The 27,252-nt window shown below is 46.6% G+C and overlaps 1 protein-coding gene across 1 annotated transcript in view; it reads left to right on the top strand.

The window, feature by feature from the left end:
• LOC137627657 (ATPase family gene 2 protein homolog B-like) overlaps window positions 1-27,252 on the top strand; it is a 449,107-nt gene that overhangs the window by 30,517 nt on the left and 391,338 nt on the right. Inside the window, exon 3 of the mRNA XM_068358828.1 lies at window positions 11,322-11,467. Coding sequence (XP_068214929.1) covers window positions 11,322-11,467 — 146 coding nt within the window. The remainder of the gene's footprint in view (window positions 1-11,321; window positions 11,468-27,252) is intronic.

Below are 27,252 nucleotides of genomic sequence, written 5' to 3'. Positions count from 1 at the left end.
GTAGTCTTCCCCTCAGCACCAAGGGGGGAGCCTTCTCTTCCTGGAGGAGAATCGTCTCGTGCAGAAGGGGCTCTTCGAACCTCTTTGTTAGGATCCTGTATCCCTCCCAGGAGGGAACCCAAGGACTCCAAGACCATCCCGAAATCATCTTCGAGGATTTGCCAGGAACCCGCGGCTCCCCGGGGGAACGTCCACGCTTCACCCCAGGAAGAGATTCCGGGGATAAGAGACTTAGCTGCCAGCCCGCAAGGAGGAGATCAGCAGGAATCTGAACATGCCTTCTGGCAGGTCCTGAGCCTGATGAGGCAACTCAACGGGTTCATGGACCCCGTGATCGCTCCCCGAGAAGGCAAGGACACAGTCTTGGACGAAGTGTTCGACGTTCGGAAAGCCCCTAAGTCCAGTGCGGCTCTGCCCTGGTCTCGGGGTCTGAAGAGTGCCAGAGCCAGGGCCAACGCCCAGCTCGCGATTCTTGCCTCCTCCAGTCGTTCCTCTGCCGGGAACAAACTCATCCCTCCTCCTCGTCTCCAGCAGAGGAGGTATTTTGAGATCTTGGGTGAGTCCAGTCTCGCTCTTCCTCTCCATCACTCCGTGGAGGAGCTGTCGAAGGGAGTTCCCCTTGAGAAGCTCTCTGCCTGGCAGGTGTCGTTCTCGGCGTCGGAGATCCTGAGCCATGAGAAGGTCGCGAAGTGCGCCATGCAGGCCACTTCTTGGTTGGATTTTTGGCTAGGAACTCTGGGCATCCTATTGCGCTCCGAGGAACCTTTGAAGTCAGCTACCTTAGCAGGTAAGGAATCAAGGTGTTTTTTCTCCTACAATTTTTTGTTGTTTCCCCAACGATGTTTACTGTCTGTCACCCTCCTCCAAATGTGTGAATCAGCTATATATATATATATATAACTGCCAGGTAAGTTTTATTCATAAAAATGGAGTTTTTATGATAAAACAAAGTTTTATGAATACTTACCTGGCAGTTATATATATATTTTAAGGCCCACCTACTTCCCCTCAGGAGACAGGTCGGGCAAAGATGATCTGGGGAACAGAAAATGGGAATGATTCCAAGTACAGTACCACCCTGTAAGGGTTGTTAACCACCTAACCGCACAGCCACCACAAGGCGGTTGCCGTGATTTTTGAAAAATTCTGCCGAATGTCAGAGACTAAGCTATATATATATAACTGCCAGGTAAGTATTCATAAAACTTTGTTTTATCATAAAAACTCCATTTTTCCTAACAATACAAACCTGTAGCTATTTATACAAATTGTCCCGCCATCATTTGTTCCCCTAAAAATTCTTGTCTGCAATTGAATGTAGTTTAGATACACTGGTGTGCGAGTGACTGGGGTAGCGGGCAACCCCCACTACCCCTCACTACTCCCCGGTAACTAGCGGGTTCGGTAGTTGCCACCTCCCATAAGAATCCAGCTTTGCCGAAAGGTAATCCCTATAAATAGCTACAGGTTTGTATCGTTAGGAAAAATACAAATTTACTTTTAAATGCGTCATATTATTTTTGGTAAGTTTGAGACCTTAATTCCTCCATTATCTGTGAACAAAGATTTCAGTCATGTGGTTAAGAGTTTTTACTTTGATATATTTGCTTACTTTACCTTTATTGATAGTCTTTTACTATCATGGACCCGTATCTTCTGGCGACTTACCAGCGGCGACCTTAAACTTCCATGACAGTTGTTGCTTATTAATAAAATTGTTGCAGATATTTACGGTAATTTAAAATACAGTATGCAAGAAATCAGGGTCTGTCTTTATTTATGATGTGATCAATTATTTCAAGACCCATTGTGACTATGGTGATTTTGTGTGGTCCCTGATATGGTAAGAGTTGTCGTTATTAATTTTGGAGTTGCTCTATTTAGTTTCTGAAGAGTGCTCTTAGATTTGGTTAGCTTTATTCCTTAGAAGTCTGGAACTTTTTAATCTGTTGAGAAGCCTTTTCTTTAAAGGTAATAGCACTATAAATTTTAAGTAAGTATATAAATGTAATTAATCCTGATGTAAAGTATTTTTGGTGAAAAATGTGTTTGTTCCGTAACTGAAATACAAACCACGCTATTTACATGGGGTAATTACTTCGGCGTAGCTGAATGACGAGCCATAAGAATTTTAACGAGGGTTTACTACCCCTCCGCTAGTTAGCGGGGGTTAGGGTGGGGTAGCTTGCTACCCCTCCCCCCTCACACACACAGTGCGTGCTCCACTTTACTTCTGGCTCGGATGGCGAGCGGATGTCTCCGCTCCCATCCTCGCTTGACGGCCATTAATGTTTTGTCTTTTAACTTACTTTTTCTTATACTTAATATATTTAAACATTATTGATGTTTATATATATTCTTGTGTATAGAATATAGTAAGTTTCCTTTTCAGTGTTTGTGCGGTGTTTGTGTGTACGTCTACAAGAGTGATCGCCGGCTTAGCGCTAGGCCACCACGATTCTCTTCTTGGTCACAGCCGTTCACTCCTAGGCCACCATGGTTGCCTTCATGGAGAGCGGCCCCTCTCTCGAGGTCGTTCACCTCTTACTCCGTACTACGTCTTCTACGATAGCTTCTCGGGCCGAGTCGCTATTTCGTTTTATTTATCTCAATTATTTTTATGGAATCTAATTGTATTTTTAACTTTTCAGCTTGGGGAACACTTCCCTTCGGGGGTCTGTGATTCTTGGAACATTCAAAGTCAGTTATATAATTATAGTTGTTCTAATTCTGTTTTTGTTTTTCGCCCTCCCTCCTCGCCCGTGCATGTCAGTGGGAAAGGAGGGCGCATACCTAACTTTCGTTCTTGTTTTACTTTCCCTCGGGGTTACTCTTCGGAGTTTCTCCCGGGGGAATTTCTGTTAAATAATTATTCATTTTTATTTCCCAGTTTACGATGCTGTTTCTTCGTGGACTGTAGTGTGCCTTCGAAGCAGAGCTGTCCTGTTTATGCCTGGGGAGTCTGCTGTCGGTGCCGTCTCTCTAGGACATCGTCATGGGTGTTCCCTTCTCTTAGAAGTTCCCCCGTGACTACTGTCAGCTCTTCATTGCATCCTAGAACGATAAGGAGGTTCGCCTCCAAGGGTAGTTAGTTAACTTCCCTTCTTACCCTTTTTCCTGGTTCTTAGGCGGTTATGCTCTTGGGGCTGAGCGACCGCCCTTGTAACTTGCTCAAGGGGCTGAGCGGTTGCAAGGCCGGACCATGGTACTAGCGACTATTCTCTCGGGGCTGAGCGGTCGCTTCTATAGATATGCTCAAGGGGCTGAGCAGCTGCAGAATCAGTCTTGTGACCTCTCTCGTTCGCGAGGTAGGCCGCACTAAGGGCTCCTCTTCGAAGGATTGCTCCTTATGGTCTCTTCTACGAAGTGTCTCCTTCCGTTCGCGTGAGAGGACACTCATAGAGACTCATCTCCGGAGGATTGTTCCTGTTTACGTCAGCTGATCCTACGGCCCTTGGGGGCACCATCTCCAGTCTCTTCTACGAAGTGTTCACCTCTCTCGTTCGCGAGAGAGGCCACTCTTAGAGACTCCTCTTCGGATGTTTGTTCCTGTTGAAACAGCTTGCTGTTCAGTCACTAACACTTCGGTGTTTAGTGACAGGGAAACTTCGGTTTCTCGTTTCTCTGACCCTTCGGGGTCTCGTAACATTAGTTACGCAGATCCCTCGGGCTCTCGTAACTTTAGTCACTACTACACTTCGGTGATTAGTGACAGGGAAACTTTGGTTTCTCGTTGCGCTGACCCTTCGGAGTCTCGCAACTCAACCCTTCGGGGCCTCGCTTCACAGGCTACGTTAGACCTTTGGTCTCTCGTGCCCTCAGTGGACCTGCTGACCTGCCGTATCCGTTCCTGGCTGCTGACGCGCTTTGGGTGCCTACGCTCCCCGTTATCCAACGGGCTCCATTCCCTCCGGGGCAGAAGAGGCTTTCTCACATCGTGAGTAAGTCCCTTAAGCGCCAGGTATCTCCTGCGCGCCAACGTTCTCTTGCGCGCTAGCGCTCGGCTGCTGTTCCTGCTGTTCCTGAGACTGCCTTCCAGAGACATCCTGTTCCAGAGGCTGCTACTAATGTTCCCTGCGCATTAGCGCACATCGTTGGAGTTCCTGAGATAGCGCACAGGCGCTCACCAGCGGTTCAGCCTGCGGTGCCCCACACCTCTCCCGTTCGCGGGAGAGGTCCCTCACAGAGACCACTCCTCGGAGTGTTAAGCAGTACTTCCAGTTGATCGTCGACTCTCTGAAGCAGACCTGCCTGGTCCTCTTCAGGGGATGCCCTCCCTTTTAGGGACACATCCCAGTTCCTGATCTACGAGTTAGCTGATCCTTCAATCTAGCGCACGCGCGCTCTCGCCGACGACCTCCTGTTGCGCCCTAGACGCGCAAGGGCTGACGATCTTCACTCGCGCGTAAGCGCCGAAGATCGTCCCCGCGCGGGATGTTCGAGGTCCGTCCGCACACGGTTTCCCGCGTGCGATCGTCGAAGATCGTTAGCCGACGATCTTCTGATATGTGCTAGGCGCGCAAGCGCCGATGATCTTCATAACGTGCGTAAGCGCCGAAGATCGTTCCACACGCGGGATAGTTTCCCGCGCGCGATCATCGAGGTTCGTCCGCGCGCGGGATGGTTGCCCTCACGCGATCATCGCGGATCGTCCGCGCGCGGGATGGTTGCCCGCGCGATCGCCGACTATTTTCTCGTGCGCAAGCACCGATGATCTTCATAACGCGCGTAAGCGCCGAAGATCGTTCCACTCGCGGGATAGTTTCCCGCGCGCGATCATCGAGGTTTGTCCGCGCGCGGGATGGTTGCCCTCACGCGATCATCGTGGATCGTGCGCGCGCAGTTTCCCCCGAGCGGGAAACCGTGCGCGATCGCCGACTATTTTCTCGTGCGCAAGCACCGATGATCTTCATAACGCGCGTAAGCGCCGAAGATCGTTCCACTCGCGGGATAGTTTCCCGCGCGCGATCATCGAGGTTCGTCCGCGCGCGGGAGGGTTGCCCTCACGCGATCATTGCGGATCGTCCGCGTGCGGTTTTCCGCTCGTCCGTGCGTGATCATTGCGGATCGTCCGCGCGCGATCATTGCGTATCGTCCGCGCGCGATTTCCCGCTCGTCCGCGCGCGATTTCCCGCTCGTCCGCTCGAGGTTTCCCGCTCGTCCGCTCGAGGTTTCCCACGAGCGGGAAACCGTGCGCGATCGCCGACTATTTTCTCGTGCGTGAGCGCCAACGATCTTCGCACGTGCGTAAGCGCCGAAGATCGTCCGCGCGTGCGATCGCCGACATTCGTCTTACATAGCCAAAGATCGTACGCGCGCGGGCATCAATGGTTTCCCGCGCACAATCACCGACGATCTTCTCTCGCGCTAACGCCGACGATCTTCGTACGTGCGTAAACGCCGAAGATCGTCCGCGTTTATTTCTTCCGCGCGCGGGAAACCATCCCGCGTGCAATCGCCGATGATCTTCTGTCGCGCGCAAGCACCGGCGATCTTCTGTCGTCAAAGATCGGCCAGGCGCGGGATAGTTTCCCCCACGCAATCGCCCACGATCTTCTCTTGCGCGCAAGCGCCGACGATCTTTATACGCGCGGAAGCGCCAAGGATCGTCTGCGCGGGCACTGATGGTTTCCCCGCGCGATCGCCGATACGCCCACACTCACGCGAGTACGCGTGCGCGCGAGCGCGAATATCCCGCTACGCACGATTCATTCACGCACTACCCAGAACTGGGCTTTTCGCGCAATCACCAGCGTGATCGGAGCACCGATCTCCAAACACGATCACGTCCGAATTACATTAGGGATTCTGGCGGTCAGGCCACCATTGCATTCTCCTCCCCGCAAGCGCAGAGCAGCACCCTCTCCGGAGGAGGGGAGGTTTCCGGACAGGTCTAAGGACTCTTCTCCCTTCATTGCAAATTCTACAGGCGAACCCTCATGTGTCGACTCCTCCAAGGGATGGAACGATCCCCTTCCCTCCAGAGGGACTATCTGACAGCGCGAAGGTCAGTCAGCAACCCTGGTTGGGCACCGTTGTCAGAGCGCTTACGCAGGCTATGAAGCCTGTGCTTTCTGACTGGGGTTGCTAATCAGTAGCAACTTCCTCCTCGCCTGAAGAGGGAGAGAGGAATCCCTGACTTGGTATCTCCTCCAAGAACTATCCTCTCTCTTCACGAGTCCTTACGCAGGCTCCTATCCCTCTTCAGACTTCCTCCCCCTCCCCTGCAGATGAGCATTACCCAACCCCAGGAGGGTCGGAAGATCCGGTCCTCTCCCCCATCACACCAATGGGGGAATCCCCGCCTCTTCCTGAGAAATCTTCTCGTACGGAGGGGGCGAAATCCCTACTTCCTTCATTAGGAGTCCTGTTTCTCTCTTAGGAGGGAACCGAAGGCCCAAGTCTTCCGCAAGGACCCGACAGGAACCAGATGGACCCTTGGAGAATGTCTGCGAGTCTCCCCAGGAAGAGCCTCTGGGGACGGGAGATCTCGCTGCCAGTCCAGCAGGAGGAGAGCTCCAGGGGTCAGAACACGTGTTCTGGCAGGTCCTGACCCTCAGGAGGAACCTCAAGGGGACCCCAGACCCAGAGATTCCTCCTCGTGAAGGGAAGGATACTGTCCTGGACCGAATCTTCGCCACCCAGGAACTCCCTAGGGCCAGTGCAGCTTTGCCCTGGTCTCAGGGAATGAGCGCCAGAGACAAGGCCGAGGGCCAGCTCTCTGAGCTTGCCTCCTTCAATAGATCCAGTGTCGGTAACGAGCCCCTCCCTCCTCCCTGGGTAGGGATCGGTAAAGGGGCAGGCCCTCCAGGCAGAAGTCCAGACCATGTTGAAGAAACGCTCCCTCCAAGAGGTTGTGAACGGGTCCCCAGGCTTCTACAATCGACTCCTCCCTGTGAGAAGGCGTCTGGAGGCTGGAGACCGGTCATCGACCTCTCGACACTGAACGGGTTTGTCAAACAGTCTCCGTTCAGTATGGAGACGGCAGACGCGGTCAGTCTTGCAGTGAGACCACAAGACTTCATGTGTACACTGGACTTGAAGGACGCGTACTTCCAAATCCCGGTCCACCCGTCTTCAAGGAAGTACTTTGGATTTTGCCTGGAAGACAAGATATACCAGTTCAAGGTGCTGTGCTTCGGTCTCTCCACGGCACCTCAAGTGTTCGCCGAGGTGTCCACTCTGATCTCTTCATGGGCTCACAGGATTGGCATCCGTCTCCTTCGTTTCCTGGGCGACTGGCTGATCCTAGCAGACTCGAAGGCAACCCTTCTTCGCCATTGGGACAAGTTTCTCGGACTTTGCCAAGTTCTAAGGATCATGGTAGTCCTCGAGAAGTCCTCTCCGCAGCCCTCTCAGAGTCTGGTATACCTAGGCATGGTCATAGACACCAATCTCCACAAAGCCTTCCCTTCAGACGACAGGATAGCAAGGCTGAGGAAGGTCGCGAGACCTTTCCTCACACGAGAAGAACCTCCAACTCAAACGTGGTTACGTCTCCTCGACCATTTCTCCTCCCTGGCCCGTCTGGTTCACAACAGTCGCCTCAGGATGAGTTCTCTCCAGTGGCGACTCAGGTCGCGGTGGAGTCAGGGACATGACTCCCCGGACACCTTGATCCCTATGGGACAACCGGAACAGACGGACCTCCAGTGGTGGGTAGCAGACGAGAATCTACGAAAGGGAGTGGACCTTCTCGTCCTCCCCCCAGACTTGATGCTGTTTTCGGACGCATCAAAGAAAGGGGGGGCCCCACGTTCTGAACCACAGGACCTCAGGCCGGTGGTCAGAACCAGGAAAGTACCTTCTCTAGACCTACTAGAGATGAAGGCCGTGTTCCTGGCACTTCAGTAGCTCCACCAAGCTTGGCGGACTACTCTATGGTTGTGAGGAGCGACAACACTACAGTGATGGCTTATATGCTCAGACAGGCTGGTACTTTTTCAGAACAGCCATCCCATCTTGCAGTAGAGATACTGAGATGGCCCGAGTTCCTCTCGATCACCCTAGCAGCTCGCTTCATTCCGGGCAAAGGAATGTGCTCGCCGACAGTCTGAGCAGTGCGACACAGATATTAGATACCGAGTGGTCTTTGGATCCTCAAGTAGCCTACAAAGTCCTGACTCTGTGGGGTTCCCCAACTGTGGACCGGTTCGCTACAGCACTGATCTATAAGCTCCCGCTGTACTGCTCCCCGGCCCTGGACCCCAAGTCCCTCTGGTAAGATGCCTTCCAACAATGGTGGGAGAACATCGATGTGTACGCCTTCCCCCGTTCTGGCTGATGAGGAGAGTACTCTACAAGACCGGAGTATCGGTCAGTCTCTCAATGACCTCCATAGCTCCGCTAGGGCATCTCGCAAAATGGCTCACCAGACCTTCTGTAACTCCTTACGGAGCCTCCGAGGGAACTCCCTCCACGTCACGGGTTATTCACGCAACCACATGCCAACATCCTCCACAAAGCCATAGCTTCGCTTTGACTTCACGCCGGAAGACTATCCAGCATCTCCTCAAAGAGAGAGGATTTTCGCAACAAGTTGCGAACAGGATGGCTGGACTCCTGCGCAAGTCTTCCGCAGTAGTCTACCAGGCGAAGGGACGAGTTTACTGTGGTCGGTGTCGTGGAAAGGGTATCCCTCCACACGATGCCACTTCCAGCAATAGCGGAGCTCCTCGTGTTTTTGCGGGATGAAATGTGTCTTTCAGTTTCGGCAGTGAAAGGCTATCTCTCAGCCTTAAGTCTTGCCTTCAGGCTCAAGGGATAGACATTTCTTCCTCGCTGAAACACTCTCTCCTCATACGATGCCATGTTCTCTCCTGCCCTCAGTCGGAAGTGAGACCTCCTCCTTGGAACGTGGTTCGAGTCCTCAAGTCTCTAAAGAGACCTCCCTACGAACCACTACGTAAGGCTCCAGGTCACCACCTTATCGGGTAGACAGTGTTCCTGCTAGCCTTAGCCTCGGCCAAGCGAGTCACATGGTCTCTCATACGACATCGCCCATTCAAGGGGATAGGGGGAAGTAACGTTCAGGTTCGTCCCTGAGTTTTGTTGCCAAGACTCAGAACCCGGGAGTGCCGGACCCACGGTTTGACACTTTCCAGGTTTCGAGTCTCCGTCCTGTAACAGATGACCCAAACCATCTCCTACCTTGCCAGTAGGGAGTCTGAGGTTGTGTCTTAAGAGAATAGCTGCAGTTCGTCCCCAGATTCAAGCCTGGTTCGTGGACACTGGGGAAATGAAGAGAAGGGTCACCAGGAATACCATCTCAGCCTGGATTTGCAAGGTAATACACCTGGCTTTGAATCCTGACCCTTCTCCGTCACATCGCCCTAGAGCGCATGATGTCAAGGGCGTAGCTACGTCCCTGCCCTTCATGAAGTATCATTCAGTGACGCAGGTCCTGCAAGCGGGGGTGTTGAAGCGCCAGACCACCTTCACAGCCCACTACCTGCAAGACGTAACCCACAGGAGGCTCGATACGTTTTCTATCGGCCCTGTGGTGGCTGCACAACAGCTGGTCTAAACCTCAGTCTCCTTAATGGACAAGTAGCAGAAGGTTGAGGGCATTGTTACCCGGTGTTAGTCTGCATGAATGAAAAGATCGGTCTGGCCCTTATTCTTTTCTTCATCCTCTCCTCCCTTGGAGAAAGCAGCATCCTGGGTTCTCTGCACAGCTGACCTTGAACCACTGCAGATAGACCATATTTCCTTGTGTTCCTAGTATTAAGTGTAATACTGTCATGTCCCCATACCCTGATGAGGTGGTATTGGGAGAGTCCTAGCCTAGATTTCCTTCTGAGGAACTCCAGGTCAGCTTCCTAGGACGAGTCACTTTTCATCTTCGCACACACCTTTCGTGGGCCGCGGCAGTTTCACAACCGCTAGCGAGGAGCAGGGATTCCCTATTGTCCGAGTACTTAAACGCTCGAATATGGAATCCCCGGGCAAGCCAAAGCCAGTATGGCAGGAACTTACCACCCTTCCTAAGGGTTAAGTCACCCCATGTAAATAGCGTGGTTTGTATTTCAGTTACGGAACAAATGACAAATTCGTAGATACTGTAATTTGTATTTTTCCTAACTATACAAACCTTAGCTATTTACACATATTTGCCCGCCAGCCCTGTCCCCCAAGATAAGTCCTACCTCTAAGTAAAGTGGAGCACGCACTGTGCGTGTGAGGGGGGAGGGGTAGCAAGCTACCCCTTCCTACCCCCCCGCTAACTAGCGCAGGGGTAGTAAACCCTCGTTAAAATTCTTATGGCTCGTCATTCAGCTACGCCGAAGTAATTACCCCATGTAAATAGCTAAGGTTTGTATAGTTAGGAAAAATACAAATTATCTACGAATTTGTCATTTTAAAGCGCCTTTTATACGGCAAGATATCACAAAACGTGCAGCTCTTTTGTCGAACATTGTTGTCCTATTCCTAGATTTTATCAACTAACCACAAATTCAGTTTCACTTATCACTGCTGTCTGAAAATATACCAGCAAAATTCTTGATCGGTGATTGAGAGATCCCCAGGCTCTCCTAAGAAAGTAGTTCGAGGTAAGTATGTTAGGAAAAATACAAATTACTTAAAATTTGTGATTTTGCTGGATGAAATTGGACATGCATATAAAAAAAAAGATAACTTCTATTTTATAATATTGAATATTATTGTTTATTTTTTATCCATCGTTGGAAAAGCAACTTGTATAGACTACAGCAAAAAAATTTTTTACATATTGCACTGAACTAACATTATATTTTTCTATTACTTGCCTTTCAACTAAATAGCTAAATTTCAGTGAAAGCCTTCTAATCAATAAATAATTCCCTTTCGAAGAAATAAGAAATATTTCATTAAGGAGATTTAAGAAAAAATAATTTCTTTCATTCAATTCAATGTTGAGTCTATATGTGTACACTATGTAGAAATTTACATTTATTTGGGACTAATTAATTTTAGAAATTCCTCAAAATTGAAACTTTACCTTAAAATATTTGCCTGACTTCATTCCAACCCTTTTTTCCCCTTTAATCCATTATAGTCTACATAAACAGACACAGCACAAGTCTAAGTTACCTATGTGACTGTCTTTGAATTTCCAACTTCGTCTGTATACTCTCTACTGTCGTGTTTTGGTGATCAGTTGATCTACTGGGTGAATGGTTCTTCCACCTCTTGACGAAAATGCTCCCGACCATGTAATTTAAATGGTGAGCAAGCACTTCAAATATGACAACGAAGGCACCTTGTTCTGCCTGAAATTTTGCCTGTTTAGTAGTGCCTTAAGTGATTTTACAGTCTTTAAAATTCTTCTTTTATTATAGGAGTTTTGTTAGTGGGACCCCCAGGTTGTGGAAAAACTTCTTTAGTTCGCCAGCTGTGTACTGAAACTGGATCATGCCTTATTGGTACAACTGGTGCAGATTTGTTGAGCCCTTATGAAGGTGAAACTGAGGAAAAGTTATCAAAGGTATGTTAAAATGTTTTGATATTTTTGTAGTTTGCATTCTTTCATTTTATTTGTTATTGATGAACGCAACATTTTATCAGCAGTTTTCGAGTACAAGTAGCATAATTATGTATTTCATTTGTTATGCAGTAAAAATTTATTTGTTCCAACACTGAAATACAAACCCTCCACTATTTATAGGGATATTACTTTTGGTGAAGCTGAAAGACGAACCATAAGACTTTTAGCGTGGGTTAACCACCCTACCCACTAGTTAGCGAAAGGGTATAGCCGGCTACCCTGCTCACTCTTACGCCTGGGTTGAGTAACCGCTTTGCTTTTGGCTTGGTGGAGAACGGACGTTGCTGTTCTCCTCCTTCCAACTTGACTTGCCATTATTGACTTGATCGCTTTTTTGAGCTTTTTAATTTTCAGTGTGTTTGATTCTTCTCTTTGAGCATCCTTATGCATACTTGTCCAGGACATGAAGGCCGCTCCTGCAGGACTTTCATATCCTCTGTTGAGACGGATCCACATTTGTGAGACGGACCCACATTTGTTGTGGACATCCTGCTGAGGACAGCTCTGTGATTAGGAGAACACCTGTCCTGAATGTTGGGAGTGGTCTACCTCCCAGTGGGAGAGGTTTGGATGATGGCGCAAGAAGAAGACTAAGAGAGATTCTTCACCTTCGGGGTCTTCTTTGAAGTCAAAGAAACCTCGGGCATCTAATTTGACCCCCTGATCTCTTCCTGAAGCTCTTGCTTGATCGATCTACCCCGGGGAACGATAGAACAGACGCGTAGACCGGCTAATACCAGGTCAAAATCAAGAGTTTGAGACACGAAACTGCTTTCCCTAGAGAAGTGGTTCTGTCTCTCCCCTTGGGTGAAGCCTTCTCTTTTCCAGATGTTTTCCAGCTTTGGCTGTCTAGGGAGGTGTTGCCCTGAATTCCTTCAACTTAGTGCTGAAAGGAAGCATACACTGGCTTCCTCCGAGGTGGAGCCCCTTTCACGGATGAGTGTGGAACAGCGTGACCCCGAAGTGTTCTCTACCTTGACTGCCGAAGAGTACAGTCCGAGGCAGGTCTCTCCTGCAAGTGGTCATCGCTTCTGTCCATGAGTGAGATTCTTCCAGAGACCTAGATGCCATTGAGTATCTTTCCCACCAGGCGGTGAACATTAGAGCTAATAAGATAGTTTGGTGAAGGGACTCGGTAATAGAAATTTTCCAATGACAGGTCCCACGTGCAGAGGTGGAGACTTAGGAACTCGACTCTCGAGGTTTCCTCTGTTTGGGTTGAAAGACGTCGAGCGGGTGGTGGAAAGATGGAGGAATTCCAATCAGGGGCCATATTGACCACCTCCACCACAGAAGCAGCATCCACAGATAACAAAGCTACCAACGAATAGTACAACAATGACGATGATGTCGATATCTCAAGTGGTGTCAAAGAAGCCCTTTCCAGCCAAGGAGCGGAAGGACTCTCAAGTCCTACCATGGAGGTAAAGGGAGTAGAGGTAGCGACCGAGGCTGCAACCACTAGGGCAGGCAATCCTCTCATGCCTACAATGCCACTGGCAGAGGTAGCTGCATTTTGAGGCTGAACCTTAGACAATCTCCATGATTCGTTGAGGGTATCGCATTCTGTTTATTTAATCCCTCCCTCCACTGACTCGGGATCCAGTTCCATAAAGCTCCTACTCAACGGAATCAACTAAGGAACTGGCCCTTTAGGCCGAAGTCTAGACCATGTTGGAGATGGGTGTTATCCAAGAGGTCCTTGATGGGTCTCAGGCTTCTACAATTGACTCTTTCTTGTGAAAAAGGCATCTGGAGGCTGGACCACAGGACTTCAAGCAATAGCAGTTCAAGGTGCTGTGCTTCAGTCTTTCCGCGGTACCTCAGGTCTTCATGAGAGTATTTGCCTTAGTGTTATCTTGGGCTCACAGGATTGACATCTGTCTCCTAAGATAACTGGATGACTGGCTGATCCTAACAGACTCGGTGGCTACCAATCTTCAACACCGAAGCAGATTTCTAGAGCTTTGCCAAAATCTGGGGATCATGGTAATCCTCGAAGTCGTCCCTGCTTCGCTCTCAAATACTGGTATACCTAGGTATGATCATCAACACCAATGAACAGAAAGTCTTTATATCAGATGACAGGGTATAGAGGCTGATGAAGGTAGCAAGACCCATCTGCAGATGAGAAGAAGTGCCAGTCCAGAAATGGTTGTCTCATAGATCATCTATCATCCCTGAACCATCTATTGCCCAACGGTCGCCTCAGGATTTGATTTCTCCAGTGTCAACCTAAGTCCAGTTGGAATCAGACCAACGATTCCTGAGACATCCAAGTCCCCATAGGACTAGAAGAGCAGACGGATCTCAGGTGGAGGGTGGCAGATGAGAACCTTCTCTTTCTCCCCCTGGAATTGATGCTCTTTTCAACTGGATCAAAAGAAAGGTGGGGGTCCCACATACTGCAACACAAGGCCTCCAACATCTGGTTTGAGTCCGAAAGGTATCAGCACATAAATCTCTTAGAGATGAGGGCACATGGTGTTGTTGAATGACAACACCACAGTAGTGGCTTACATAAACAAACAAGGCGGTACCTTTTCGCACCCCTTATGCCATCTGGTAGTAGAGATACTGAGATGGACAGAAGACAACTCAGTTTCCCTATCGGCCTGCTTCATTTCGGGCAAATGGAATGTGCTCATGGCCAATCTGAGCAGAGCGACTCAAATAGCGGGCTCCGAGTGGTCTTTAAATCATCTAGTAGCCAACAAAGTCCTGACTTTGTGGTGTTCCCTGATTGTAGACTTGTTCATGACTTTCCAGAATTTCAGGCTACTGATTTACTGTTCCCCAATCTTTGATCCCCAGGCTCTCGGGTAACGTGCATTCCAGCAATGGTGGGACTATATCGACGTTTATGCTTCTCCCCCGTTCTGTCTGATGAGAAAAGTACTCGTCAGGACCTTCTGCAGCTCCTGACAGAGCTTCCAAGAGAACTCCCTCCACAACACGATCTATCGAAACATCCACACATGAAAATCTTCCACAATAATAATAATGATAATTCTTTATTTCCAATTTAAACATTGGGTATTAATATCAATGTTAAGGATAATACAAAGCATCAAGTACACAGAGAAACTAAACATAATATAAAAGTTTTAAAAGTATTGATAAAAATATACGTACTGAAAATAATAAAAAAGCTTATAAAACTATAATCAGGAATCTTATAAAAGTCAGGAGAAAAACAAAATTTATAATAGTTATAAAAGTATTGATAAGAATATGTGCATTTAAAACGTTAAGAACATATAAAACCATATTATTAGAACAGTAAAAGTATTGATAGAAATATAAGTTGTTAAAACATTAAAAACCATAAAACATCATAAATAATCAATAAAGCTCTAAGGTAAAATTAAACTAATACATTATAATACTTTTAAATATAGATATAAATATAAGTAGCTAAAATATTAATTGTAAGATATAATATAAAGATCAAATACCACTTAAAATATGTTTCTTTAATTTGTATTTAAAAGACGGTAACGAATTAGTTTCCTTAAAAGAGACTGGTATATTGTTCCAAAAATGGGGACCCCTCACTGTCATCTCTATTGATCCCATATCGGTTAGAACTCTCCTTTTGAACAAGTTGTTTGCCTGTCTGGTAATGGAGTTTTACAGTCTCAAAATTATATAGCTACTCTGGTAAAATACCTCTTAAAATCTTAAAGATTACAATACATACATCATATCTGTATTTCTCTTTCATTTTTAACCAGTCTAGTTTTATTAGATGCGGAATGATGTGTTCACATTTACTCACCGTCCCAAGGGCCACACAAGCTGCAAAATTCTGTAGTCTTGTATTCTGATCAGGTGCTTATTATTCGCTGACCCCCAGACGGTGAGGCAATAATTGATCAAGCTTAGAGCTAAGGATTGTACTACAATTAAGTGTGTTTGGGGTACAAAATAATTTTTCACTCTATTCAAATATATCAAGGTTCCCATAACTTTCCTGTGAATCTTGTCTGTGTGTGTCTCAAAAGTCATATAATTATCGAAGAAAACCCCAAGGTTCTTAACACTGCTTAGGGGTTTGATTTGACTGCCTTCAAAATTTATTGTCAGATTCGGATTAATGTGATTTAAATATTGCCTTGTTCCTATAAAGATACTTTGTGTTTTCGCAGTATTTAATAGCAAACCATTTTTTTTAAAGTAAACTTTTGCCATATGTAATATGTTGTTTGCTTGTTCCACGATAGCTTCTAAATCGTTACTATCGCCTTCAATGAGAATTTGCGTATCGTCAGCACAAAGCAGTGGGGCAGATAATTAACTAGGTCATTAACAAATATAATGAATGAAATTGGTCTCAAAATTGAACCTTGTGGAACTCCAAATGATACTAGTTTGGTGGAAGAAATAGTATTTTTTATTTTAACAATTTGATGGCGGTTGCTAAGATAACTTCGAAACCAGGCTGTATCAATATTCAACATTTTGCATTTTCTGAGTAAAATTTCATGACTGACACTATCAAAAGCTTTTGATAGGTCCAAAAGCAAAAGTAGAGAAATCATCTTATTTTCCATATTGTTGTATATTTTATCAGATATTTGGAGTAATGTAGTCTCGGTAGATAATTTTGGTCTAATACCGTGTTGAGTTTTGGAAAGAAGCTTATGTAATTCTGAAAATGAGGTTAATTGTTTAGCAACTATTTTCTCTAGAATTTTGGACAGGACAGGCAGCAATGAGATAGGCCTGTAATTACCCTCTAAATCTTAATCTCCACTTTTATAGACGGACTACATACGGAATCTTCCACATTTCGGGATATATGTTAGTTACTATTGATGTATTAACGATGATCGTAAGATAAAAAGCTGTTATGAATAATGAATCTTTTATAAAACGGAGAGAGATTCCATCTGGTCCACACGCATTGTCTCCTTCATACTTTCAATAGTTAAAATCACAGTCTCGCAATCAACAGGTGAAGGTCTAAAAACAGGTAAATTGTCATTATGATTATCAATAAGATTGATATCTTGCAACATAATACTGTATCATTATTTGCCAAATCCTCTTGAGATTTTTCAAATGTCCTTGTTCCTACACCAGAAAAAATTCGTTAAAATTTTCTGCTTTGGTTTATATATCCTGGGTGTTTTCAGTTAACTCAAAATCATTATTAGTGACTTTCGAAAGCATCTTTTTGGCTGTTTTCCATGTAGCTGAGATATCATTTATATATTTTTAAATTCATTGTTGTAATGTTCTTTACAAGTAGCGTCAATTACGTACTAATTTAACTGTCTTTTTCTTATCTCTATTTCTGGGCTCCGACCCGTGTCGCCCAGTGAAATGCTCCTATAGCACCATTTCTAAGGTATATAACTGCTATATATTACCAGAGAAAAAATTGCATGGGAATGCCAGGTTGAACCCAGCTCGCTCACCTGTATAAGGTGTCGATATAATACTAGGGCGCGATAAATCACAACCAGAGGCCTCGCACCATTTAGATGTCTCCTGTCAAAATCCCCGAACAGCGAGGCGCCGTTCAACCTCGTACTACTACTAACCAACCCATGCCAGTGACGTCACTCCTAATATAGCACGCAGTTTGTTAACAATACTTTGTGTTGTGTGTAAATTTCGCTTTTTTTTTCTCTGGATTTACCTCAAGATGTCCGACTCCACTGTCACTACATCTAAGTTAAGTACCAGAGCTATGAGTTTTGAGATTTTGGAGGGGGCCTTGTCCGTTTTTGTTTATATTATTCAGTTTTTTATTCACATCCTTGCTGGGTCTCCCTCGGTACAGGCTCCTTCCTCTCTCTCTTTCGTTCGTTCTAACGATTTTTAATTAGTCCTCCATACTGATTGTTTCTCGTTGTGAACTTTATGGATCTCCACGGTTCACACACCGTATCAATTTTATATTGTCCTGTTTTATGATAACAGTTATTTCATATTCATATGCGTATATTGGAGGTTGGCATGCCTGATCGCCATCGGCGTTCTTTTCCACATATCATATCTTAGCTTATTTACGTTCGCACGCCACGGACTCGCTTAATATTTTAACGTCATTCGTATGATTGCATTAGTTCGAGGGGCTTTCATGAGTCAGTTATTACAATTTAGTTTTCATTTTGTTAGCACTTCACTGACCCTGTGTTCTGTTGGTAGCCCTGCCTACTCCTAGCGCCGTCAGGCTTGTTCTTTCCTGTCTCTTGCTCGCGCCCTCGTTTGTTTTACGATTGATTATAGCTAATTTTATTATTATTATTATCATCCAGCATGCCTTCCTCTCTTATTTACCATGGTTTATGTTTTTTATAGTGTTTTTAATCTTTCCACGTGATCATATCACTCGTGGGTCTGGCAGGTTGGTATACCTGATGTCGTCTCGGAGCCAACCTACTCCTAGCCTCCTCCCGCCTATATCTTATAAGCGCCTATGTACTCCTCCCGGGGGCATCCGCTTTGCACGGGCGGTTTCCCGTTGTTCTGTGAGGCATTCTATTATTATTCATTAACGTACATTATGTTTCCCCACTACTCTACCCGGTCGTAGTCGTTTCTTTCCGTCGCCCCGTTTGGCCGACGATCGGCGGGGAGTTTCGACTCGTTCCGTGGTACCTTGTTATGTTATTTAATATTAAGTTGCGTACGGGCTTCTCCCGCTTGGTCCCGCACGTCACGGACCCTTTTAAGATCCCCCCCCTCTCTGTCACGCACCTCACGGACCTCATATAGATATATATATATATATATATATATATGTTTAAAGACTTCCATTACGGGATCCCCGGGAGTAGCTTTTATTCATTATCATTCGGTCGAGTTTTTTAGTTGAGCCCCGGAGCCAACGTTATTCATTATTATTTGGATTCCCTTTATATTTTAGTCACGTTTATCTATATTATACGATCCTAGTTCTCGACCTTGCCTTCCATGATATGATCACGACTATGGTTTGACTTAATTTAATTCATTAATTTAATTTAATTTAATAATTTTATAATCAAGTAAAGCTGTTATTTGATTTTTTAAACACCGGGGTCCCCTGGGGGGGTCCCCTAATTTGCCTTCATTCAATTATTAAGGCATTATATATGAATAATTTTTATCATTTATTTGATATATGACTTATAATCCCCGGACCCCCCAGGGTCCCCTATTTGCCTTCATTCATATGTTAGGCACTTATATGGATAGTTTTATCATGGGTTGAATATATATATATATATATATATATATATATATATATATATATATATATATATATATATATATATATATATATATATATATATATATATATATATAGAGTTACAGCATTCGGGCCCCGTTGCCCATATTTTGCTTTCATTCGGGATAATTATAGCTATATATATTCAACTTTTATATCATGATAGTAACTTTTATGATATTTAAGCACTGGGACCTTCGGCCCCTAATTGCTTTCCTTTAAGATACTCATGTATCTTTTATCTTGCAGACTGTCCGCTGTGCGATGACGGCATGTGTCGCTGTTCTCCACCAACCCTGCGGCCATAATGTGTGTCGTTCGCACGCTCACTGCTCTCTTCAAGTGGATGACCTAGCTGTTTGGCATCTGGACAACTGTCCTGTCTGCTACAAATTGGTTTCCACTCTAACATCTGAATCGGTGAGTGCAGTTACTTTATTACATAATTATGGGGAGTCACATTTTAATGTCCTCTCTTATTGTTTTGTACTGTAAGGCCACAGTCCTATGGACTTCCTCCATGCCTTATATGTGCCTACAAAGCCCTTGGGCTTCTTAGTTTTTTCTTTGGCACTTTTATCACTCACTAATAGTCTGTTCTCTTTCAGAGCACCCAGCTTGAAATGGAAACAGCCCGAGCTACCCTCAATATCTGGGTTGGCGGGTTCGCCCGCAACGTGAAGGCCAGACAGCCGTATACGTATCCTTTCTGAGGAATGGTGTTCCCTCCTCTACCCCAATGCTAAAACATCAGTTGTGGTCCCCAAAGCGCTAGCGGACCCGATCATCGAGAGCATTGCTTCTCTTCTTCTGGCCCCGGACCAAGGGGAGACGGGTGCTACCCTAACTGAGGACGTCGCTACCCTCGACCTTGATGTGGAACCCATGGCTCTGGATGATCCCGACGCAGGTAGGGACGTAGGTGAGTCAGGTGGTTCCCGGGCTGGGATTCCTCTCCCTAGCCCGGCTTTCTCTTCTACTTCCGACCAATCTTCTTTTCGCGGTTTTCCTGAGGCAACCGGGACTGATCTCAGCTCCCGACCCGTTCCACCCAAAGTGAAGGCTCCTCACAAGCCTTTATATAGAACCCACAAATCTTCCCAAGACCACAACCCTTCGAGATCGTCACCCTCGGAGGCTAAATCCTCCTCCACCAGAGTTTCTCAAGACCCAATTGCTGTGCCCTCAACCTCTCAAGAGGTAGTCTCTGTTTCGGCACCTGTTCCCCCCAGGCGGGATCATTAACCATGAAGGAATTTTCTGACAAACTGTTTGCTCGTTTTGAGTCGATACTATCGTCTCATACGAAGCAATCACACGAGAGGATAGCTTCTGTGGAGAGCCTAGTCCAAGGCCTCATGAGTTCGGGGCTACCACCTCCTCAACAGCAGTACCCCATTCCCGACGCCTCCAAGCTTCCTCCTTTCAATAAGAATAACCCTTGGAGGTTAGCATTGCATGCCCCCTTTTCGGAGGGTATGCTGTCAATCGAGGGTTTCGGTACACGGCCTCTTACTGACTACGAATTCTATCCGCCGGGTCTTGAATTCCCCTTCCCCGGCTACGCTCGCCTCACAGAAGAAGCTCTGATTCGTTTAGATAAGGTTCCAAAGGAAACTGTCATTTTTCCTAAAGAACAGGGACAGTCTGTCTTGGTTCACCTGTTCCATGAGTGGCAATGTTTGAACACCATGATTACGGCCCACAAGAGTTCGTACACTATGTTTGTGGCCGACGACCAAACCCCTACACCATGTGCGACCAAGATTCTGGAGTCGGTCTTCCAGGCTATCAAAGATGAGAAGCCTTTACCACAACTCAGGGAGACCGACTTAACCTCCCTCCTCTTTCCGGGGGACAATGAATGTTGGCGGAATGCCCCAGCTACCTTTTCAATAGGTAAGTTGAGCCCGGACTGTCAGCGAACGGCTTCCCAAACTCCCGGAGTCTCTACTTAAATTAGAATTTGATTCTAGGTGCAGATTCGGCAGATCTCTCAATTCGGTCACCCTTTCCGAGTTGGCCGTTGCCACTTACAACGAGGAGGACCTCCTTAAGGCCCTCACTAAGTCGTTACTGCAAAACTTCATGGCTGACGCCTGTGATTTTGCAAGCGCCAGGACCCGTTGTCGACGACACGTCCTCTCTGAAGCCACCATTAGGCACGAGCCTAATAAGCTCATCAAAGCTCCGGTCTGGGGCCCGGATCTTTTCCCGGAGGATTTGGTTAACTCGGTCCTTAGCGAGGCAGCTAGGGGCAACCAAAGCCTCAAAGTTAGGTGGGGCCTCGTCCCAAAGAGGAGATATGAGCCGACTGGTACCCCAATCCGAGGTAGGAAGAGACTGAGGCCTTTCCACTCTTCCCAATTCAGGGTTCAAACGGCTCCCCAAGGCCCCCAGCCTTCTACATCAAAGGGCCAGCAGCAAGAGCCATACGTCCTGGTCCCTCAGTCTCAAATCGCCTCCACGTCCTTCTCCCCCGCCTTTAACCCCATTTGTGAGGCTCAGACCTCCTTCCGTGGCTACCAGCGTCACAGAGGTGCCAGGGGTGCCTTTCGCGCCCGAGGTAGCGGAAGGGGTTACCAACGGGGAAAGTCTTCCCGTGGAAGCAGAGGAGGCAAATCATCCTCCACCCAATGAGACAACGCAGGTAGGAGGGAGGCTGTACCTTTTTCGAGACCGTTGGAAGTTCAGCGATTGGGCTTCCAGCATTATCTCCAAAGGACTAGGGTGGAGCTGGATACAGGGACCTCCTCCACCGAAAAGCTTTTACCAATTGCCAACAGAAGAACTATGTTCCTTCACAACAGATCTGCTACAAAAGAATGCGATCCAAAGCATACGTCGCTTAAGATTTCAAGGGCGCTTGTTCAGCGTGCCAAAGAAAGGCTCAGACAAACGAAGGGTAATCCTGGACCTGTCTCGTTTAAATTCCTTCATTCGTTGCGACAAATTCCGTATGCTTACCGTCTCGAAGGTGCGGACCTTACTTCCCCGTGGGGCCGTCACCACCTCCATCGATCTTACCGATGCCTACTATCACGTTCCAATAGCAAGGCATTTTCGTCCTTTTCTGGGCTTCAAGCCAGGCTAACAAGTCTACGCATTCAAAGTGATGCCGTTCGGGCTCAACGTGGCACCCAGAATCTTCACCAAACTAGCAGAGACAGTCATTCAAGAGCTTCGCACTCAGGGAATACAAGTAGTGGCCTATCTAGACGATTGGCTAATCTGGTCAGACAATGCCCAGAATTGCCGCGTAGCAACGAACAAAGTCCTCACCTTCCTTCGTCAACTGGGATTCCAAGTCAACTTCGGGAAATCCCACCTGGTCCCGGAGACCAAGTTTCAATGGCTGGGTCTACAATGGGACCTATGCTCCCATGCGCTGTGCCTCCCCAAAGCCAAAAGGAAAGAGATTGCGAGGAAGGCGAGGCAATTTCTCAGGGAGAAGTTGACTTCCAGAAGGAACCAAGAGAGGATCCTAGGTTCCTTGCAGTTCGCCTCCGTGACAGACATCGTCCTACGGTCCAAACTCAAGGACATAAACAGAGTGTGGAGATCCAGAGCAACCGCAAAACGCCGCGACAGACGTGCCCGCCTTCCCCCACTCCTGAAGAAAAGTCTACAGCCTTGGACGAAGGTCAAGAATCTCTCCAAGTCGGTTCCCTTACAACATCCGGTCCCGGGACTCGTCGTCCACACAGACGCCTCCTTAACAGGGTGGGGAGGTTACTCCGAACACAAGAAAGTCCAAGGGTTATGGTCATCAGTCTTCCGACACATGCACATCAACGTCCTCGAGGCCATGGCAGTCTTCCTCACTTTAAAACGTCTCAATCCAGCCAGGAATCTCCATATCAGACTGGTTCTCGACAGTGCAGTCATAGTTCACTGCCTCAACAGAGGAGGCTCCAGATCAGCCCAAATAAACCACGTCATGTTGCAGATTTTCTCCATGGCGGCAATGCACAAGTGGCACCTGTCAGCAGTCCATCTAGCAGGAGTCCGGAATGTGGTAGCAGACTCCCTTTCCCGGACGACTCCGCTAGAGTCGGAATGGTCACTAGACCATCGATCCTTCCAGTGGATACTATCTCAAGTCCCGGGTCTCCAGGTGGATCTGTTTGCGACGGAATTCAATCGCAAACTAGATTGTTACGTAGCCCCCAACCTGGACCCTCAGGCTTATGCCACGGACTCTATGATTCTAGATTGGAATACCTGGAAGACGATTTATCTGTTTCCTCCGGTGAATCTCCTGCTGAAAGTTCTGCACAAACTCAGATCCTTCAAAGGTCGAGTGGCTCTCATAGCCCCGAACTGGCCCAAGAGCAATTGGTTCCCCTTGTTGCTAGAGCTAGGTCTCAGCCTCCGGCGGATTCCCAATCCGGTGCTCACACAGACAGTACAAACTCGCAATGTGTTCGCTTCCTCAAGGATTCTGAATGCCCTAACTTTATGGACTTCATGAAGTTCGCAGCCCAACGAGGTGCGAGCATCGATCCTTCGAATACTATTTTCCTGGAATCCGACAAAAGGGAATCTACTCTCCGACAATATGACTCAGCTGTCAAGAAATTAGCTAATTTCTTGAGAGATTCCCAGGTTGAGAAAATGACAATGAACCTAACTGTGACATTCTTCCGGACCCTCTTCGAATCAGGCCTGGCAGCCAGTACCATTACTACAATTAAGTCAGCCTTGAAAAAGATCTTCCATATTGGTTTTGGCATTGATTTAACGGATTCATATTTCTCATCCATTCCGAAAGCTTGTGCCAGGCTAAAACCTTCCACTCGCCCTAGCGCAGTTTCCTGGTTTTTAAACGATGTTCTTAAGCTAGCCTCTGACACTCCAAATGAATCCTGTAATTATATGGCATTATTAAGAAAGTCACTTTTCCTTTTGAGCCTCACCTCTGGCTCCAGAATCTCGGAATTGTCAGCTTTATCTAGAGACCCAGGTCACATAGAGTTTCTCCCTTCCGGTGAGGTCCTTCTCTCCCCTAACAAAGTGTTCCTGGCTAAAAATGAGGATCCCCAGAACAGGTGGTCCTCCTGGAAGATTGTTCCACTTCCTAGGGATCCATCCCTGTGCCCAGTTACCACCCTGAAATCCTACTTAAGTAGAACTTCCACTACAACCACAGGGCCCTTATTTATTAGAGAGCAGGGAGGAACTATTACCCTTAAGGGAATCAGGCAACAAATTCTTTACTTTATTAAACAAGCTAATCCTGAATCATTCCCACATGTCCATGATATTCGAGCTGTGGCTACCTCAATTAATTTTTTCCACCATATGAAATTTGATGAGCTCTCAAAATATACGGGTTGGAAGTCCCTTAAAGTTCTCAAACGCCACTACCTAAAACCTTTAGAAGCTCTTAGATTTGCCACAGTAGCTGCGGGGAATGTGGTTCCTCCCGAGGGTACTGAGTCCTAATCACAACGTCTTGCTCTGTCCTCTTTCCCTTGCCTGGCTTACCTGTTGTTCCTACCTGTTTTATTTACCATGATGTATTATTTATTATTCAATTGATCGATTTCACGAATTATTTTGATCTCACTTGTTTTTGGGAATTCCCGAGCTGATGTCCCTTTGTTATGTTAATTATTTATATCTATGATTGTATGCTTTACTGCATTTTGCTTACCAAGCTGTATTAACATTATTCATACCTGTTGACTTTCCCTTCGGGTTTCATTTTGTTTATGTATCATGTCTAATTTTCTCTGTCTTTTACGTGTTGATCTGTTTACGGGTTTCCATGTCCCTCTTTTTTTATATTAAAATTCATCAGCTATATTAATTTTGTGTTATTCCCTCCAGGTAGTTAGCCTAATTGGGTCCCCATTCTCTGGTACGATTTCACTGGGCGACACGGGTCGGAGCCCAGAAAAGGGATTTTGATGAAGGAAAAATCTATTTCTGGGCGAGAGACCCGTGTCGCCCAGTGAACCCGCCCGTCCCTCCCTAATTGGGCCCCAATCTGGGGTGCTATAAGGAGTGACGTCACTGGCGTGGGTTGGTTAGTAGTAGTACGAGGTTGAACGGCGCCTCGCTGTTCGGGGATTTTGACAGGAGACATCTAAATGGTGGGAGGCCTCTGGTTGTGATTTATCGCGCCCCAGTATTATATCGACACCTTATACAGGTGAGCGAGCTGGGTTCAACCTGGCATTCCCATGCAATTTTTTCTCTGGTAATATATAGCAGTTATATACCTTAGAAATGGTGCTATAGGAGCATTTCACTGGGCGACACGGGTCTCTCGCCCAGAAATAGATTTTTCCTTCGTCAAAATCCCTTAATTCTCCCTGAGTAGTTCATTTTAAGGATCTTGTTTCAGAAAACTTTGTGTTTGATCTCTTTCTTTTATCGCAAACCTTATTTGCTCTGATATCCAAGGGCTGGGGGGCGTAGTAATTGTCTTGTCACAATGGGAGTGCAAGTATCAATGCATAGGTTCATGACGTTAGTTAACGTATTAACTTGAATACTTACGTCATCTGTATGCAAGATAGTGTTTAGAGTGTTCACTTCATTAAGTAGTAAGTTACAATATGTATTCTGTGAATAATTCCGTAAACAGCGGAAAGTTTTATAAATGGGAGAGTGCTTTGGTTTTTTATATTCACTAAAATACTAATTGGTTCATGGTCTGCGATTGGGCCCGGCAATATTTCTAATTTAGTTACCATAGTTTTGTTATTAGTAATGAAGAGGTCTATCAAAGTTGATGAATTCGAAGTTACTCTAGTAGGCCTGTCGATCAGTTGGTCTAACTTAACACTATCACTAAGCCCAGCCATTTTATTACCAGCTTTCAGAAGGTCATCATTAAGTTCTTCTAAGATAGACCTTTCGACATTCCACTGGACACAGTGAGACATCTTCCTTCAGAGGGCAGATTCTCCAGGGACCCCATCTCTTAGTGGGTAGCTCGTTCTTAGCGAGAAAGGTTGGATCAGGAAAAAGATTCAGTTCTCCTGCTTCTGTGAACTGAATATGGCCCTCATCTCTGGATAGGGCCACTATTTCACTAACTCTAGCCCCGGAGGCTATAGCGAACAAGAAAATAACCTTTTGAGTCAAATCCTTAACCCTTTTACCCCCAAAGGACGTACTGGTACGTTTCACAAAAGCCATCCCTTTACCCCCATGGACGTACCGGTACGTCCTTGCAAAAAAAAAGGCTATAACATTTTTTTTTCATATTTTTGATAATTTTTTGAGAAAATTCAGGCATTTTCCAAGAGAATGAGACCAACCTGACCTCTCTATGACAAAAATTAAGGCTGTTAGAGCAATTTAAAAAAAAATATACTGCAAAATGTGCTGGGAAAAAAATAACCACCTGCGGGTTAAGGGTTGGAAATTTCCAAATAGCCTGGGGGTAAAAGGGTTAAGAGATCAATCTTCATTGTTCCCTGTTGAAGCGTAATGTAGGACCTTGTCCAGGGACCATGAAATGGGCTTCGGAGGGGCTGTAGGCCTGAGTCTAGCACATGCCTTAGGGATCTTGTTAAAGATTTCATTTGACAGGTCTACTTGGAAGGCGTATAGCAGAGGTCTAGTCAGAGCCGACTTACACGTAGTTATTGTGTTGGCTGCCAGACCTTGTCTATGAAGGTGGATAAAGAAGGACAAACAAAAGTCCATTGAGATTTCCTTTGGTCCTTTTGCATTGACGAAAGCAACCCACTTTTTCCAAGACGATTTGTATTGTCTCCTAGTTGACTTAGACTTGTATTCTTTTAAGAAGTCTATACTGCCTTTTGAGATCCCAAATCTTTTCTTTACCGCTAAGGAGAGAAAATCATGAGATGAAGGTTTTGGGTTCTCTGTGATGAAGCGAAGACAGTCGACTTCTGGACCTGTTGAGATAGTGCTGGGTCCGGAAGAGGGACCAGCCTCAGCTTCAGTTCCAACACCAGAGGGAACCAGTTGCTCTTTGGCCACTTGGGAGCCACTAGAGCTGCTGTTCCCCGAAAGGATCTCAGCCTGTTGAGGACCTTCATGAGGAGATTGGTCGGAGGGAACAGGTAAATCCGGTTCCATCTGTTCCAATCGAGGGACATGGCGTCCGTCGCCTCCGCTAAGGGGTCCTCGTATGGGGCTACATATTGAGGTAGTTTCTTGTTGTCGCTCGTCGCGAAGAGGTCGATCTGCAGTTCCGGGACTTGATGCAAGTTGAAAGAGAACGAGTCTGCGTCTAGGGACCATTCTGACTCAATCGGCTTGAGCCTGGATAGAGTGTCTGCTGTCACATTGCGGAGCCTTTGAAGGTGAACTACTGACAAATGCCATCTCTTCTTTTCCGCTAGGCGGAAGATGACCACTATCACTTGGGTGATCTGGGGCGATCTCGAGCCTTGACGATGTAAACATCTCATTATCACTTCGCTGTCCAGGATCAGCCTGATGTGGGCTGATCTGCGAGGGGAGAGTTTCTTCAATGTCAAAAGGACTGCCATGGCCTCCAAAATGT

This window comes from Palaemon carinicauda, chromosome 2 (genome assembly GCF_036898095.1).
Source record: "Palaemon carinicauda isolate YSFRI2023 chromosome 2, ASM3689809v2, whole genome shotgun sequence".
Lineage (NCBI taxonomy): Eukaryota > Metazoa > Arthropoda > Malacostraca > Decapoda > Palaemonidae > Palaemon > Palaemon carinicauda.
Note: the sequence above shows the minus strand (reverse complement) of the source record. Positions and strands in the feature narration are given on the sequence as shown.